The sequence below is a fragment of the Ciconia boyciana genome, chromosome 1, assembly GCF_034638445.1.
Source record: "Ciconia boyciana chromosome 1, ASM3463844v1, whole genome shotgun sequence".
NCBI lineage: Eukaryota > Metazoa > Chordata > Aves > Ciconiiformes > Ciconiidae > Ciconia > Ciconia boyciana.
In genome coordinates this window covers 195,223,908-195,242,745 of record NC_132934.1, presented here as the reverse complement: position 1 = coordinate 195,242,745, position 18,838 = coordinate 195,223,908, and the positions used below count along the sequence as shown (strand labels likewise).

Below are 18,838 nucleotides of genomic sequence, written 5' to 3'. Positions count from 1 at the left end.
ACAACACAGCACAGCTGTTCTTGTTCTTGCTATCAACATCACTGAATAACTGAATTATATACTGTTCTGGTTAGCAAAAACACTGTGTAACTAAGTGATACAGAACTAGAGAGATCTTAAGATCTAGTCAGAAAGAGCTAGAAGCCATTATCAAGTGAGAATTTTTTGGTGGTCTTATAATTGTGAAGCGTTGAGTCCTCTCATCCATAAGCTGCTACCTTATCAACTCTTCCGCTCCTTAGGCTCCTACTGGGAACTTCATTCAAAGTACTTATTATTGCTGCACTCCAACCTCAAAAGTGCTCTTTATAATTGATATTCTAATGATTGCTCTAAAAAATTCCTTCACTGTTAATACAGAAGTGTTCCGTGATGTGTCATAAACTTTGCATTAGGGTGAGGGTGGGAGGAAAGGGGAGAATGTATTTGTTTTCCTTGGCCCTCTGTATCTTTTGATGCGAAGAAGCAGTCCTCTAGACAGGAAGGAAGCTTCTGCTTGAGACACTGCAGCACAGAGAGTAATCTGCATGCACAGGCGATGGAGTTGTTCCATTTGTCCACTCCTTGATGCAGATCAAACAGATAATGAGATTCTTAGAAAACTGCTACAGAAAGAGCAAGAATCTGTCTGCTACCCTTCTCACCCCAGGTATCTACTTCCTTACCAATTAAACCCAACCTTTGGACACTGCTAGGTATTAAGAAAGGTGACTTACTAAAGCTGTTAATCTACACAAGTGAACTAAAATCTTCCTCAGAAAGGAATTCCTTAAGTTTTGGATGAACCTCAGATCAGGAAAGATACTGGAAAAAAATAGGATACTCTGCTGCTGTCAGCATTAAAAAGGTTTAGTTCTGATCAAGATACTAGTATCAAATGTAACAAATCAGCAGGTAATAGCACAAAGAAGAGAGATTTTCTATTTTTAACTCTGAACCTTCTATAAGTTCAAATTTTAATGTATATATACACACATTAATTAAAATAATACTTTAAATATATACTTCTAGATACTCTGTAATAAAATATATATATAAATACTCCTTTTCATATAGACTATTAACACACATGCATGTTAAGCTATACTTCTATTTTCTAAATACAAGCATAATTGAATAGGATTCCTCTTATGCATTCAAACCTCTCTTCTGGTTCCAGTCATGGGCATCACCAAGCTGAGCAGCATTATATGTATATCCATCTTGATGACGAAAATAATCATCGGTGCTGAATACAATGCCATCATGGCTTTGACCAAGCAGAACACTGTTAAACAAAGGAAAACACAAAAATATTTTAACTTTTATTTTGCAGATAGAAAAAAAGACAGACACAGAAAAAAATATAGCTAAAATAAATTTACCTATGCCCTACTTCTGAACTTCTTGCAAACAGGTTTATAAAAGTACACTCATATGGACTACCAATAATTCTAATCCAAATTAAAGCAATATATTTCCCCCCTCTCTACTATTTCTGTATTTGTTGTTTCTTCTCCTCCACTCCCAAGAGATGTTTGCACCCATCTAAGTTATGGTTACATTGCAGTAAGTTCTAAGTACCTCATGGTAATTTAATGTATTTACTAACATTTTCCATATCAATTTTCATTTGGAATTATCTCTAGAAACCCATCTGATCATGAGGAATCTGGATGCAGCTGAGAAATGAACTGGATGTTTAAATCTTTTTTCAGCATCTTGAACTCTTAGCATGCCCTCTTCTGACCTTTGCCCATGCTGCTTGCACATACAATGTGAGTTGAACAGGAACAGCAGAAAAGCCTACTAATGTTTACAGCAATTTCCCTATTTTCAGAAAAAAAAATGAAAGATCGCAAACTTTCAAGATTGTCCTACTAATGAAAGTCAGGATTACAGAAGAGTGGCCTTCAAGATCCTATACTCTTCTATTCCAGTTCTATGTCTTCTCTCCCAATCCTGGTGACACAGTCTTACTTGCCTCTATTTTCTCATCAACTCTAGCACTCACTGGATCTATAAGCCACTGGAATTCATACTCAGAAGAAAGCAATCCTTTTTTTTTTTTTTTTTCCCCCAGGTTACTTTTCTGAAGCTTTAGCAGTTGAGCCTATTTAAGAAAAGGCCCCCAAAGGTGATACATTAAAAGCGGCTAACTATCAATGGAGACCTCCCCTGGTTGAGCAGCAGTAAGCTGCTACACGGGTTACCATATCTTGTAGAACTGTAGTTTCAGTCTAATAGATGACAAGAAATTTAAGATAGGATTTTTTCATATCTCAGTTTCTATCAGGGAATGATATTGTTTTTCCCTATCATTCATACTTTAGTGCTAAGAGGGTGATAGGAAAGCCATGCCTTTTACTATCCCTGCACGTATTACTTCAAATCAGGAGAAAAACAATCACTTCTCAAATCACTTAAACCAGTTGATTAGAGTGTTTTACCTTGGTTTCCTAAGGCAATGCCATTCCATGGTGACTTCTGGACATATAGACCAATTTCAACAAAATCTGACAGAATATTCTCTCAAAAATACTATGAATTATTATGGGGGGAAAAACAAGCAGACAAACCAAAGCAAAACAAATTTGTAAACAAATGGATAAAATGCAGAGATTCAAATTAGAATCCATAAAGATAAAAAAGAGAAAAAGATTGCAACGCAAATTTCACATTTACCCAGTCTTTTAGGCCTGCCATTTCCAAGCAACATAAATATTTTACTGGCTAGAAGTTTACTTCATTTGTAGGTCAGAATAAGTTGCATTACATTCTGCTTCTTGCACAGCTAACATTAAAGATTATGGGAGAAATTTCAGTATACTTTAGCAAACAATAAAAGACACTGTGAGGAAGCCAATGAGGGTAAAAAGGGGAACTCAGAGCGACAGTTGCCATGTTGACTGTTAACATGTTTATTTTTACTCTATGTTGTAATATTTTATATTACTGATAATATGTTTATTAATTACAGAAGTTATCGTAATGGGTGATGTAGGAATACTACAAAAATCCATTAAGCTTTTCTAGAATTCTGTAACTGCATTGTCATGAAATGCCACAGTCCCACCTTCTGGAAGCATCACAGAGCTGACTTTTGGATTTAACTAAAATTCATCCGATATGTTGACCAGGCACACCAACAAATACCTGTGAGTCAGAGAAACTGATTATAGCAAAGTTACAGGACATAACTAACTGCTGGCTGATCAATAATATCAGAATCTCTGTCAAATCAAATCCACATTAAACCATCCCAATGAGCAATCCCCATTCTGCCAAATGTAAACTTTATTTTCAGAGTGTCCTTGGAAACTGGGGTTTAAAGGAAAACCCTGTAAAACTGAGGTAACAGTACAATTCTGTTTAAAGTCTGATCTAAAGAATTAGTGTGATTACAAAACCTCCTTGACTATTTTTGTTTTCTATAGTATATTTAAATTTCAAAATAGAAAACAGCCAGTTAGTGCCACAGAGCATTTATAGATCTTTGCAACACTCAGATATCACTGTCCTATGGAAATTTAGGCAACTATTTCAGCTCAGAAATAGGCAATGTACCTAAAGACTAGAAAAACCAAACTGCACTAGCAGTATGTAGGATGCACTACTGGTGAGGTGGCAGAAACAGAAAAGAACTGGCCAAATCCCAAATAATGTAGGGAAACAAATGTATGTTAGTTCTAAGTTACCAAGCTTTCCTATATGTATCTGCAAGAAGAGCTACTTAAGTTTAATTCCTACACAAGGAATTTGCTATGTTTTGCCACCTGTCACAACACCAGACCTGTTATGGATCATAGTTTAAAGCCTGGGACACTGTATTATATATTAACTTACATTCCTACACTTTTATTGTCCCACAACTATGTTGTTGGTTATTTTTGCTTTTAAAATACAAAGAGTTGTAACAACAAAATTCAGATTACTGAGGACCAGAAGAAACTACTAATGATGCAACTGTTGAGTAACATGATCAAAGCTGCATACAAGCTGTTTTCTTCCTTCTTGCTCTTTCTCCCTTTTCCAGAGTATTAAGGTTACCTCAGGATAAATAGCAATGCTATTTCAGAAAGCAGAGCATGATAAACCAAAAGTACAGCCACTTTTTTTGGACATTGTTCAATACTTATTTTTGTTAGAGGCTAGGTCTTTTAATAGGATGCATATTACATGGGTTTAGGAGAGCACAGAAGGATTCAAAGCCTATTTTTGTCCTAAGTAGATAAAATGGCACCAGTAAATCATACACACCACAGACAACAGCATTTTTTCATATCTATTCCTCTCTTGTATAAAATATTTAACAGGAATTTATATTCATTAAGTTACTTGGCCATGATTTCAACATGGCCCAATTTTCTTATTTACAGCATGCTACATTTGCCAATTAATAATGCTAGAAAAACTGGATCCATCTTCCACAGTCCCTTTTTGTGTGCTGAATGTATATACACACATCTTAGAGTAAGGATCATCTGACTTTATAAAAAAGATAGCACATAATAACTGGGATTCTTCTACTAGCTGAGTAGATAGACACACCCCTACAGCTCCTAAGAGCCTGACCATCAGGTTTCTGTAAGAATATATATGAACTGATGAATCAACACTAATGGGACTAATGGGGCATTCATTTTTATTTTTAGGAACTGACTCTGTTTGCTCAGTGTTCTGAAGAATAATTCACCTACTCAAATTCTTCTGTCGTATCTTCCAAACATCATTAGTTGTAGCAATAAAGAAACACAATGGCAAGAGTTCGGGAATCTTGCAAACCCATCAACAAAGTTTATTCTTGAATTATTTTGTTATTTTTCCTTGAAGTCCACAATTTATTTATGAACTTATATAACAGATATAACAGATTTAATACAGCAAACTGTGTTTCCAAGAATAATCTTAAAACTACAGAATTTAGGAAGGCAAAGTGACCATCAGAGAGGCCAGAGTAACAGAACCCTTACCCTATACACAACACACAAGCTATCACAAAGTAATGAGTTTATGAACTGAAACTTCAATTATTACAGCAATGATAGCAGCCCGTTTCTAAATTGTGAAATTAAATCATAAAACATAAGATCTTAAAAGCCTGACAATGACCTCTTTCAGAATTCATAGTATTTAAACTTGTAAAATTTAGAACACAAACATACTTGTCAATGTCATATGGAATAATTCACATATTTCTAATTTGTATTTGGAAATAAAATTTATCCCAAGCTCACGAACCGGAAACAGAAACAACAAAAAGCACATCTATGCAAAGAAAGCATCATTACTATCTAAAACCCACAAAGAGATGATATTCCACTTTTGAGAGATGGAGAAAGCAAAAAAAATAAGATAAAGACATTTCTAAAGACAGTCAAATTATAAATCAGTCAGCATCAATATGTGCACATGCCTGAAACGAGTAGCAGTATTATCCAACTGCTGTAATCCAGCTTTTTCACCCTAAACCTTCCCTACAATTGAACACCCACCTTTGAGCATAGTAGGACAGTGAAATTAAAGCAGATATAAAAATTAAAGCAGCTTACCTACTTTTTCCAGACATGCTATCTGATCTAACAGAAGATATTAGCTCGTCGTACAAAACTCACCTTGAAACCAAAATGTTCATTTTAACTAGTCGCCAAACCAAAACACATTTTTTTCCAGTGCACACGCACACATAAATCCTGCCTTAATTTTTCTTCAAAACTAAAATGGTCCCACAACCTGCATCCTGGTTCACCTACTTTCACAGATTATTTTATAATAAAGATGATCTCTTAGAATCTAATAATTCACCTATTTAAAATAGCTAACATATCACAGATGAGGAAAAAAATAGGCAATAACTGAATATCATGTTAAAATCTATAGTATTACTAAGCTATGTAAATGCTACTTTAAAAGCAGTGCTCGTAACACTGTTTAAAGAAATACATCATTAGAAACAACAGCACACAACTGTTTCTACACTCAGCTACAAATACTAACTTTTTAACTCCTCCATTCAGAAGATCAAGCCCCAGGAAAAGATGACTGTCTTTATATACTCCTGATAGTGGATTTAATTCAAAATGTACTTCTTAAATTACACCAATATTTGTTCTTTCAACCTCATTAAGCTCCTTTTTATTCAAATTCATGTTCAGATGTTTATGGTGGAATGGAAAATTGCAATTGCTGCCAAGTTCAGTAGCAAAATATCCTAAAAATCCAAGTCTTGTAACTTTTTCCAGCATTATAAAATCACATTATCATCTACTTCTAATTGTAGCAGACTTTTGTTACTTGGGCTAAAGATATCATTGCTGGGTATCTGTCTGGCCAAGTTGTTTTAGAAAATTTCTAACTAAATGGTCAATCACTTCTAAAACCAAGGAAGAAATACAGCATTTTTATCATGTTTCGTTATTCCAAGCTTTTCTCTGAGCAGCTTTGGATTGAGGAAGTTAAATCTGGCAAAGCACATGCGTTTGGTTTTCCTGCAAAATTTTTTTGTAAATCTGACCAAGCTGTAGGACTCTAAAATGTCATGTGCACAGAAAATAATAGTGAAAAAGTACTCATTTTTGTACAAAGTAGAGCAGAAAATGCAAAGAATCTCACTCCAGTAAGCCCATTCCCAAACAGAGCATTCTTGTAGTGGCAGGAAGCTGATTCAGTACCAATACTGCATTCCAAGAACACATTTCTCCCAACACAGTTTTAAGAATGGCAAGAGAAGGAAAAAAATTGGCCTAAAATAGGAAGGACATGGGAAGCATTATGGTACAAACAACTTGGAACATGCAACTTGGAACAAACAACTGGAACATGCAACTTGGTACTGGCAGCAGGGCTAGGAAATAGGGATAAGGGAAAGAGTGAAGTGCAAGGAAGAAATTGGTACAATGAAGCTGGGAATGAGATAATACCAACAGCTGAAACAGTGACAAGATGAATCTGGGAAGAAAGTGGGGCAGAGAAGAAGGAACTGAGAAATCAGCTTAGAATTTAGGAGCAGACGTGAAGCTAGCAAGCACAGATCAAAAGCCATGGTTGCATAGCAATAGGAAAACAAAACTGGAAATAGATGGATAAAGAGACAGGAACTTGAATGAGCCTCAGGAGGCTGGGATTGTCTAGGTCAGGTGAAGGCAGGAAATAAATCAAAGAGGTGAGGGGAGCTCCCCAATGACTAGGAAACAGTTAATGTTATGCTCATATTTGAGGCAAGTAAAGACAAGGACCCAAGGAACTAAAGGCTGCTCAACCTCACCTAACCTCAGTTCCTGGAAAGACAATGGAGCTCATCATCTTGGAATCTATTTCCAAACATGTGAAGGAAATTAAGGTAACCAGGAAGAGTCAATGTGGGTTTTGCAACAAATCATTCTTTACTGACCAGAATGCACTCCCTGATGAAGCAGCTGCCTCTGTGGATGAGGACAGAGTGATGAATGTAGCATACTTTGAAATTATTAAGGCTGCTGACATCATCTCCCAGTCAGTAACAAGCAGAGTACAGCAAGGGATGACAGTGGGACCATTTTTTTCAGTATCTTCATCGTTAACCTGGATGATGAGGCAGAGAACTTGCAGATGACACCAAAATAGGAAGTGATGCCTGACATACTGAACAGCAGGGCTTCTATCCAGAAGGACGTTGAGAAACTTGAGCACCAGGCTAAGCAAAACATCATGAAGCTCAACAAGGAAAAGCGCAAAGTTCTGCAACTGGTGAAAAAGAAACCTAAGCATCAGTATAGGATGGAAAGCAACTGGTTGAGCAGCTCCGCTGAAAAGGATCTGAGGATTACAGTGGACATCAAACTGGAGATGAGCAAATGGTTTGCTCCCATCAGAATAAGAGCAAACCACATGCTGGGCTTTATTAGAGAAAATGTGGCCAGTAGATCAACAGAAGCTATCATCCACACTCTACCCGGCTCTTGTGCGGTCAGTTCTGAAATACTGTGTCCACTTGGGGCTTCCCAGTTCAAACGACATGCTGAAAACCATGAACGGGTTGAACAGATGGCTACGGGCATACAACCTATGAGGAGAGGTTAATACTAGCTGGGCTTGTTTAGTCCGGCCATACAGACAGTAAAAGGCCATCTGATATCAGCCTATTAGAGTGAATAAGCCTATCCCCTTATCTGAAAGGAAACTGCAAAGATGATGAGTCAGGTTCTATCAGGTAACAGCACATGGCATAACAGAGGAGAACACAGGCAAATTATGGCTTGGGAACTTCAGTTTGGAGATGAGGAAGAACTTCTTTACTAGGAAGGTAGTACTGCACCAGAAAAGTTTGGGGAGACTGTGGACTCTGTATTTGTCGGTTTTTCAAGACCAGGCTAGATAAAGACACAGCTGATCTGATCCAACGATGGTGATAAACCTGCTCCAAGCAGAACAATGGACTAGTTGACCTCCAGAAGCCTCTTCCAAAAAACATGCCTGTGATTCCAAGCAGCTGGGATGGAAGTGTCAAAACAAAACACAGACTTCAGTGGATGATTCAGGACAGACATGGGTCAAGTTTGGGAGCAGGAGGAAAAGTGCCTGTACTTACAAACCCTCACTTTGCATAAAACCCAGATAGGAATTCAAGATTCCTGGGTCTCACTACTGCTCTGCTGTCAGTTCATACTTGGGAAACCCACTTGCAAGATGCATCTCATTCCCTTCTAGTGCTGATCCACACAGATGATGTCACCTTTCTGCTTTTCCTTCACAGTCATTTTGCTAGCACAAGTAGTAGAGGTTTGTCTGCAGGTGCTAAAGATGCCAAGCCTGCAAAGATACCTGTGGGTACTAATATGACACCAGAAGACTGTATTTGCTGTCCTAGTCTATGGTGCAGAAGTCTATGATGTTACACACACAAACACAGTCAACTTATAGCCTTAAGAATAAGGCTTAATTAATAATACATATATTTTCCTCATAGGTAGACATTAATTCTGGATTCCCCCACCACCAGGTACCTGAGACTCTGAGACGTGATTTCATGGGAATTAACAATTGCAACCAAGCTTTGACTATATTAAACTGCATATAATGGAATACACTGAAAAACAAGTCCCACACAGTTCAAATTCTGCACCCAAATTTGGTGACTATTCTTGACCTTGATCTCATAGTGCCCACTTTCCCATCTGTTAAATGAAACTAGTAATTGATCTCACTAGCAACAGATGAAAAAAGTAAGAATATGTGTTCATAAAAACCTGAAGATATTTAGAATATTTCAGATAATACGAATAACATATTTGGAGAAAGATTCAAAGACAATTCACCACACAAAACATGGAAAACAAAATATTCTATTCTATTCTATCAGATATCTTCACATCAAGTATTATCCAATTCGTGCACTGAATGAGGCAGCATTTTTTCCCCACAGGGTTTTTTTTTCTTTTAATTTTCTGTGTTGCCTTCATGCATTAAAGAAATTACTGCAATAATACCTACATAGGCTCATGCAGCTTCAGAAATGCAGATCTGCAAAATAGAGCACTCAGTAACTAGAAAATTTAATAGTTAAAATTATACAAATATGTAAGCTAGAAATTTCTAATTGGTATTCTTCTATGATACGGATATCACCGTCTCCTAAATATCAGGGTAAAAACCAAACAGCGTGCTTAGTCCTTTATACATAAACCAAGGAAAAACATGATCACTGTATGTATCTATTTAATAAACTCTTAGCATACAACAGAAGATAACCACAGAAGCCATCCTATTTGTGATGTCCAGTTTCTAGATGAAGCTCAATCAGTAAGTACTGATATAGTAACTTTTTTTTTGGCGTGCAAGAGAAAACTATTTTCACTTAACACAAATAGTGTCTGTGCTCTATGTCAACTTACGTGCTTTTTAAACTAGGCCAAAAAAAAAAGTTAAAATCCAAGTTGGAGGTGGTACTTGCTTTTAACCTGTCAGACTTCAACAAGTATATTTTTAAGGGAAAATATTTTCTTGCGTGTTGTTCACAAATAAACAGATAAGTTGACAGAGCACAGTATGAAAAAAAGGAAATGAGATTATGCTCATTTTCATTAACACACTGAAAACAAATTAAGTATTTTCAGACTAGCAAAATTCTTCTAATGGTCTTTGAAGATTTTTGCATGGGCATAAAAAAGTACTTCTGGTTCAATCAAATTAATGCTGCTAGATTTGACGAAAGATTTTTTTAAATGAAGGAATTTAAGAATAAAAAAAAGAGGCAGACCATCACATCCTAGTACAACTGAAAGTTTCAGAGTAAGAGATTATGCAATTTAATGGACACAGAACATTTTAAATTTAACATAAAACAGCTCCTGTTCATCAAAGCTCTAAAGGAGACCAAAAAACCCCAATTTTTTTCAATATATACTGTCTCATGTCCTCATTAAGTAAAAATTACTGCAGTTTAATAGCCTAATTTACAAATATCAAAGTCTGCCAAGTCCTTACAGATATTTTTTTTTTTAATTCTTTAAAATTTTGATTCAAATAAGCTTCCCAAACTTTAAATCTTTGCTTACCGAGAAAGTGTTGATTTCCCCGAACCAGGTAGGCCTCTTAAGATGAGGAGCAATTTCTGTGAACAACCAAATCTTTCTTCAGGTAACTGAAAGGAAGAAAAGCTGTACACTCCTCCTGTGTTGTCAGCTTTTGGATCCTTCCAACACTCTTCTCTGGTTTCACAGAAACCATTATTTTGGAGTCCGTTCTGGTCATTATTTACATTTATGAAGACCTGAGTAGTATGGGTATCAATATCACCAGCATAGTTGGTACTTTGATCAAGCAATGGACCATGACTGTTGATATCGGTATTTCCATGGTAACCATCATAATTTTTGTAAGAAAGTTCACCATTCTGAGAAGGGAGAGCATTTGGTTTTTGTGGTGGGGAATTAAGTATCTGAAAATGCAATTGATGGTTGAATCTAGGAGGAAGAGGTCCCTGAGGTACTATGAAAGACTTTGTTGACTGCCAAGCAGGTCTGAATTCAGGCACTGAGTAGTTCCAATATTTAGAATCCACTTGTCCGTTAAAGGTATTTTCAGTTTTCCAGCCACTTGTTTCCACGACAAACTGCTGCTCACTGCTTGTTTTCTGATTGTTCTGTTCCCCAAAGAAACACTGTCCATTCTCATAAAATGGTTGTGGGCTGCCCAACAATACGCGTTGATAATCGTCTTGTGAGGTTTGACTACAGTTATATGGAGAGTATTGTTCCTGAGAAGTTTTATTTTCTTTTTCCTGAAAATTAGTATCTAAATTTTCATTTTCCAGCTGGTGAATTTCTTTATAGAACTGGTCCAGTTCATCATCTATTTCTGGTACAGCAGAAGAAATAGTCTGCATCTTCTTTGCCTCCTTTCTTTTAGCTCTGTTTTCATGCAATTCATTCCAATCTCCCTCACTGCTTCTACATTCATTGCAACTACCAGATTTGTCCTGTTTGTTACTTTCGACAGGCTTGTAAATCGGCCCAATAAATTCTGTGCTTGTAAAAAACTCACCATCTGATGCATTTCTATTTACCAAGAATGATGCACTGCTATTTCTAATATTATCTTCACCAGCACTATTTGTAATAAAAGGGCCTTTCTTTTCTTCAACTTTAGTGTCATTTATTGATGCAAATGGAGGATTTACATTCTGCACAGTTTCTGAATCAATTGGCTGACTAAGCGCTAGATTATATTCAGGAAGCACTTCATTCAGTGTTCCCAAGACACCAGTAAGTATTTCCTCTTGATTCTGCATTTCATATTGCCCTTGGTTATCTGAGGCATACGCTGGTATCAAATCATTTGATGTTCTCTCAGCATCCACTTCCTCTTGAACACCTTGGTTATCATCATCAGAGAGTTTCTCGTAAGCCCCTTCTGTTGACTTCATTTTTTTAGAACATGGTTCAATTGCGATTTCATCCTGACAGTCCAAGAGCCTTACTCTACTTTCAGCATGAAGCATCTTAGAAAAAAATTAATACATTATCAGCATGCACATTTTTGAAGTAAAGTATAAAAAAGCAGAAGTTATTCAGGCCTATGATATGCACTCTCAGACCCTCCACAGTCACAACTAAAATGTACTCAACCAGAAGAAAAGCAGACATCACCTACTGGAAGTCGTGTTTAAACAGAATTGCCACATTATTGCACATCTTTAGCAAAGAAACATCAGTGCTGTACCAATCTAGCAGTCACATTTTATGATATATCTTAAGTAATTTACAAATCATGCTTTTAAAATGTGAATATTTGAAAAATGAATTACATCAACAACCTGTGTTCTCTACTGACCTATGTTAATCTGCCAAGTGCTATCAATCTCTTTTACAGCACAAACGTGCCAATTTCCAATGCACAAACTGATGACTGAAATCACTACTAACATGACCAACAAAAATGCAAATACTTCAATCACAAGGATTATTTTCTGTGACACAAACTGAACTCAACTAATTAATTTAACACCAATCAAACAGATGCTGGATGGCATTTATAATTCAGTACTAGTCAAATAAGACCTAAATTTAAATCTGCAATTTGTTATTATGCTTCTGGTTTCGGAACAACTAGAGACCTTTGTTAGGGAACAAGACCACTTGGTTGTATGTTTTCTAAAACTAACGCAAAAAAGCAATCCCTGCCCCAAACAGATTGCAATCTAAGAATGAGCCAGTAAGTTCCAGAAAGATTCAGAAAAACGAGAGCAATTAAAAACAAAGCAAGATGGCAGTAACCACTGTGACATGCAGTCATGCCATTATCCATCTATTAGTTAGAATTACGTGGATTTCCCTTTGTATTCCAGAGGTCTAGACAGAATGCAATAAAAAGCAATAGTCATTTTATTATAAATCAAGTGCCAAGTAGTTTATTCAGCAAATCCCCCCACCAAAACAGATGCAGTACCAAACAAGAAAGAAAGTATTTTCCTATTAGGGGGTTTATTCTGCTGCTTTTTGTGAACAATTCAACTTTCTAGGAGTAAATATTAATAAAATGTCACATGCTCTTCATTCTGGACAAGAAATGAAGTTTTTTTTTCCTTTATCTGAAAAGGATCTGTAGGTAGTATTAAGGGAAGATTTGTAAGTAACATTTATCATCTCATGTTCACTTGCAAAACTGACAAGAAAAGGTGTTACTCTGGGCACTTTCTCATCTCATGATCTCATCAAAGGAAGAAAATTTTGCCATCCTCAGCCTCCAAATGTCTAAACCAAGGAGATTTTACTGTTTGCATTTGACTTTACTACTTGGAAGACAGCACTAATGTCAGAAGGGGAAGAAACATGGCCATGCAACTATTCCTCTTCCCCAGAATTGGTGGAACAACGTTGTGGGTACTATGGTCTCTCCTCCTCTCAACATATATACATTTTATGCATACTTCCAGCTTCTCAGTTTCTCAGTCTCTTTTTAGTAAATTAGAAAACAAGAATGACATAATCATATGAATCGGGGACTCTATCCCCCATCTATACAAAAATGTTACTCTACCTTCACTCAAAACCAGGACTGGAATTAAAAAGTTGCTTTATTAGTTTCTACGTCCTCATCTGTCTTCTGGGATGGTGTTTAAGCAAAGCACATACTCTGATGTGGAATGCAAACAGAGAGTATGTGAACACTTGCTGCACAACTATATCTCTAATGATGGAGAATGCTGCTCTGTGACTGTCCCACACAGGAATATCCTTTCTTGCTAATCTTTAACAGACTTTCTGTGGCTATCCTTTCAGACAGTGAAGTTGCATGCAAAAGCATCTCCGCCTGCATTCTTGGGGAGAACAGAGGAAGTATGTACTGAGAAAGTGCAATCTAAGCGACAGTCTTGTCTCTTGAATTGGATAGGGTATGACGTATTTCTGTAAAGAACTGGTTGTAAGCAGTGAACCTGAGCTGGCATATGTGATTCATTTGGCTGGCACCTGCAACACTAAATTACCACTTTAACCTGCCAAACATCCAGAAGTCTCAACCATGTTACTGAAGTTACATGAAGTTACTACTCATGGCCTTAAGCTCCACCTATACAATAAATTTCCAAATGGAAAAAGAAGACACATGTGGCAGAACTTAAAGACAGGCGGAATTGCTTGGTTTTGCCTGTGTGACCACCTCTTTCTGGGTATGGAGGCGGCAAAGCACATAGGCCAGCCTCCTTCACACAGAGGCAGGCCCCACCTCAGAGCCGGGGGAAGCAGGCGCTGCTCCCGCACCGGGATGGCGGCGGCAAGGCCGCCGCTGGGAGCGGCGTGCCTGAGGCGAAGGCGCGGCTGCCGGGAGCCGCCAGCCCCAACTCCCGGTAGGTGTGTCAGCCGCTCCCTCACCACCCCCAGGGTAAGGCACCCCCCTCCCCGCCCCACACACACTTCCCTCAGCTCGGCAGCGATGCCCCACAGCCTCAGCGGTCGGCTCCTGTGCGCCAACACCGCTGCCCCCGCACTGCCGCCCTCCCCACCCGGCCGCGGCGACCCGAGCACTCGGCCACGGTCCCCCTTTGCCACACGTCGGTGGCAGCAGTGGTGGTGGTGGCGGGGAGAAGCGCCTTCCCGGCCCCCTTAACAGAAGCCACAGCCACATGCGGGTGAGGAGACCAACCTCAAGGCAGAGGGGCCCGCCCGTCTTCCGCCGCCTCGGCGCGCAGCGCACTCCCGGCAGCCGGGGAGGGAGGGGAGCGCTGGCAAGCCCTCGCTCTCAAAATGGCGCCGCCTCCCTCTGCCCCTTCACCCCCGTGACCCCCCCAGCTGTTATGGGACTTGTAGTTCCGACCGGCGGGGCGTCGGACCGCAACTCCCAGCATCCCCCTCGGGGGGCCCGTGCCGTGCCGTGCCGTGCCGTGCCGTGCCGTGCCGTGCCGTGCCGTGCCGTGCCGTCTCTGAGTGCGCGGCTGTTGAGCGCGGGAAGGAGATGTTACGGATAGGCCGCGAGCAGGTCGGGCTGTGAGGGGCGGTGGCCGTCTCTTTCCCTCCACACCCCCCATTCCCCCCTCCTCGGAGACAAATGATCTAAGCCAACACGGGGGAGTGGGTTTTAGGCTATTTTCAACTCTTTTGGGGGTTGTTCTCTCAGCGTGCGGGGAGGTGTCGCGGTTGTGAGGGCAGAGGCCGTCTCTGTGGTTTCCCAGCTTTGGGGGCTGCTGGCTGTACTGTAGTAAAATTGGCAATCTTATTTCTGTAACTCAGTATTAAAACATCTAGTGTTTCATCTGGTGTTCCATCTTGGTGGAAGAAAAAATCTCAGCTACTGAAAACGCAGGGCAGAAGCTCCAGCCGGCAGCCTTGTTTCCTCTGTTTTGCTGTTCCACTCCCTCTGCTATACCCACACCTTATTTTGACTCTGGTTTCTGTGGTATGGTCTACCTTCTTAAAACTGTTTGATGGTTGTTTTGTTTTGTTTTAAAGAATGAAATAAACTTTGCAGGCATATTTTGCCCAGACATTAGGCCTGTCCACATTAATTTGCATAAAGCAGATTTTTTTGGCTGTAACCCCAAAGGAGAACATTTATTTATAATGTATCCATGTACTAGATTAACTTGCTCTGACCGCTATGTTAAGGATAAAATACTTCATTCTGTAGAGTTTTGAGGACCAGAACGTTTATTTTGCTTTAAGCGGTATGCTGATTTTTGTGTAAGAACAACAAACATTTTAGTGAGACTATGAAGTTCTGATGAGGATTGTCCCCAATGTAAGAGCTGCCCAAGTTGCCTAGACATGTATTGTACTTACATGGACATGCAACTTTCCCTGTAGCATAAATAGAGTATCTTTTTTCCATGATGTGACTACATTCTTTTTTCAAATCTTGTGGTGTTATGCAAAGCAAACCACATTTTTCCTAAGAAACAGTTTTGTAACAGTAATTCCCCAATTTTCATTAGTGCACACAACAGCTCCTGCAACTGATCTGCCCATTCTAAATACCTGCAACATTTATGCTTTCAGATAATCTGAATAAATTATGAATATTTTAGAGCTTATATACTTTATAAAATCTCTGAAATTAGTTTATTTACTATAAATGGTAAAAAGAACACAGTGATTGTTGAAATCCATACCAGGCATTCCTTCCAGTTACCCCTGCCATGAAAAAGTAGTTTCCTTTCCCGTGTCAGATGATAGCTTTGTTTTGTTAGAAGGTATGGATGTGTCTTGGGCAGCATTTTAATTTAGATCAGAAGTGAGCTTTTGAAGTGAATCTCCTCATTCTTCCTATTTACCGTGGTTTGTTAAGATTAGTGCTCTTCCAATTTAAAAGCTACTGAAATGTGTATTGTATGAATGCCACAATCTTAGCATCAAACACTTTTCCGTATTGGTTTGCACTTAACAGCACTGCACTAGACATTGCCTGTATCACAACCAGACCTGGGAAATCTTTGTGCAGCTTCTTCTAAGGAGTAAGGGCGGCATAGCCTTGTCATTCCATTCCAGACTGCAAAAACAATGTGTGAATTCTCCTGGAAGACCAGAGCAGTCCTATGTTTAGACATGGCCTTGCTGTGGCTTTAGGGCCTGAGTTTTGTACCATATTTTGGAATCCAAAGTCAAAGAGACAAAATCTTAAAGCTATTTTGAAGTAAAGAAAAATTCAGAAGAAACTGGTAATTTCTGCTGTAAATAGTTCTTTCAGGAAGGAAAATAGGAAATGTCATAAAGAACTGACCTTTGCTCCCAAGAAAAATGTAGAGACACAAGACATACACAGGAGAATGGTTGGTGGAATATTTCTAACACAAGTATTTTCGGAAATACAAAGGGCTACACTGCTTTATTCTTCTACCCTTTTTCATGAGATTATCTGAAGATAATAAGGCTAGTCCTTAATTTTAATATAAAAAATATTTTGCAACCAAGATTCTTGACGTCTTGGAGAATTATTTTCTAATAGTAATACTATTAATTATTTAATCCTAAGGAAAAAGCTATTTTCCGTCTGAAACAATAATTATTTGCTTCCCTACACAAGCTAAACCATGAAGCACCCAAGTTAACCATTTAGGGAGAATAAGAGTGTACTGCACGTGGACCTTCTGAAGGTAGTATCTGGAGATCAAAGCTCTGAAGCACTTCGTGTTGTGTATCTAGTAATTGTCTCGTATATATTCCATTTTGGGAATTCTCCCAGTAGTTGTGTACCTAATTAAATAAGCCACACGTTACAACTGACGATACCCTAATGTCATTTTGTCAACCTCATTGAGGGTAATAAAATATGCTTTCCCTGATGATACTACTGCAGCTGCTACAGATCCCATATGGGAAGATGTTGTACTTATTTGAGACAAAGCTACAAACAATTCCCCCAGAATCCTCAGGCTGCACTAGATGATAAAAAGTTCAATCAGAAACATTGGCAGGAGAAGCTGATAGGGTAGGTAAAAGTGGTGTCCAAGGGGGTGAACACTGTAAGGGGGTGAAAATATTTACAAAGAAGCATTAACAGATTGTGGTTTTTCTTTGTTTGCAGAGGAGTCTGAATTTTATAATTCCATTTTTCTCATATGTTTATAAATTTGCTTAGCACTCTACCATGTACCTCTACTATATGTCACCCAAATCACGCTTCCTGTAACATACAAAACTCATCTATGATTTTGGTGGAAACTTCTCATAGAAGTAAAAATGTAAGAGTGTAGTAGTGTTGCTGTGTGGGTAACAAATTATTAAAAATAATCTATTCTTGTGTTCCTTGACATTTATGCCATCACCTTCGTATTAGTTGATGAAATGTTGGCCTTAACTGATCTAAGAGAAGAGTGAAAGGAAAATTTTCCACTTCATATAATCAGATTTTGATTCAATTTTCCAAGGGTCTTGTAAGTTTCAGTTGATTTGAATATTACAGATAGCATCACAATTTGTATGCATAAGGGAAATTAATAAAGTTCTAGGAAAAAATTAGTTTTGACATTATGTAATGTGAATGTTTGAACTTGCAAATGGAGCATTTTCTCAGAGCAGTTTTTGTATTTGATTTCCTTAATTAAAACGGGAAGATGGCAACTGTCCACTTTGGAGGATCATCTTGATTCCTACATGGTTTACTGGTATAGTTGATGCTTTAGATCCATGGCAGAGATCACTGGTACTTGTACTAACGTAAGTAGTTGCACTAACAGACTGCTCTCTTTTGCACGGGCCCAATTTCAGGCTCTGTAGAAAAGCATGCCTTAAGGTGCATTTTTTAATTACAGTTAAACCACACTAAAACTAAACTACTGTCAGAAAAGGTGCTCCTGCTACTCCCTTCCCATACAGCTGCCTGCTGTCCTGCCTCCTCTCTTGTAGTAGCTTTTGTTCTTGTTTGAACCCAGAGAGAGCCAGTGCTCCTGCACCACTGATGGGCAGAGTCTGGCCAGTGCCAGGGAAGCAGTGGGCACAAGTAGCTGGGGAGGGAGCAGGGACTGGTACCCCTCCCTTCAGCAGCATTCAGCCGTTGGATCAGTTTAACTCTACCACCTCACCCTCACCCTAATGGTTACCAACCAACATGACCCTACTGGCCATGCTGCTCTACCCAGCGCCTCCTTGCAATTGTTTTTACACTCCAGTGTTTGTTGCGACCCACTGTGATTGCTGGTCTCTTCCTCGCCTCTACTGTTCCCTTCCAATATGATCTTGCTTCTTGCCTGGTTCCCATTATTCCTTTCAATTCCGTAGTCCTCTATCACTTCCTACTATGAATGCTGTTCTTTTTTCCCCTTCCCTCCCTTCCCATTTGATTCAGGGTGTTTTCTTCCTTCTGTTTTTTATCACTTTCCTCTTCCCTGCATAAGACTAATGTGCTGCCTTTATCTCCTCCTGCAAGTCTGGAACGCAGCATCACAGTGGCA

At 38.8% G+C, this 18,838-nt stretch overlaps 2 protein-coding genes across 10 annotated transcripts in view; one reads left to right on the top strand and one right to left on the bottom strand.

Annotated features, from left to right (window-relative positions):
• N4BP2L2 (NEDD4 binding protein 2 like 2) overlaps positions 1-14,720 on the bottom strand; it is a 51,689-nt gene extending 36,969 nt beyond the window's left edge. For 7 of the 8 annotated variants that reach the window (XR_012040432.1, XR_012040431.1, XR_012040430.1 and 4 more), the window contains exons 1-3: positions 14,599-14,720; positions 10,512-11,956; positions 1,143-1,267 (exon numbers count right to left, since the gene is read on the bottom strand). Coding sequence is in view for 4 of the 8 variants with exons in the window: in XM_072850377.1 (XP_072706478.1) it covers positions 1,143-1,267; positions 10,512-11,956 (1,570 nt within the window). In the remaining 4 variants the exon portion in view is untranslated. The remainder of the gene's footprint in view (positions 1-1,142; positions 1,268-10,511; positions 11,957-14,598) is intronic. The other variant, XM_072850381.1, reaches the window with a different exon arrangement.
• Positions 14,178-18,838, top strand: part of PDS5B (PDS5 cohesin associated factor B) — a 130,995-nt gene continuing 126,334 nt past the window's right edge. Inside the window, exon 1 of one of the 2 annotated variants that reach the window (XM_072850372.1) lies at positions 14,178-14,302. The gene's annotated coding sequence lies outside the window, so the exon portion shown is untranslated. The other variant, XM_072850373.1, reaches the window with a different exon arrangement.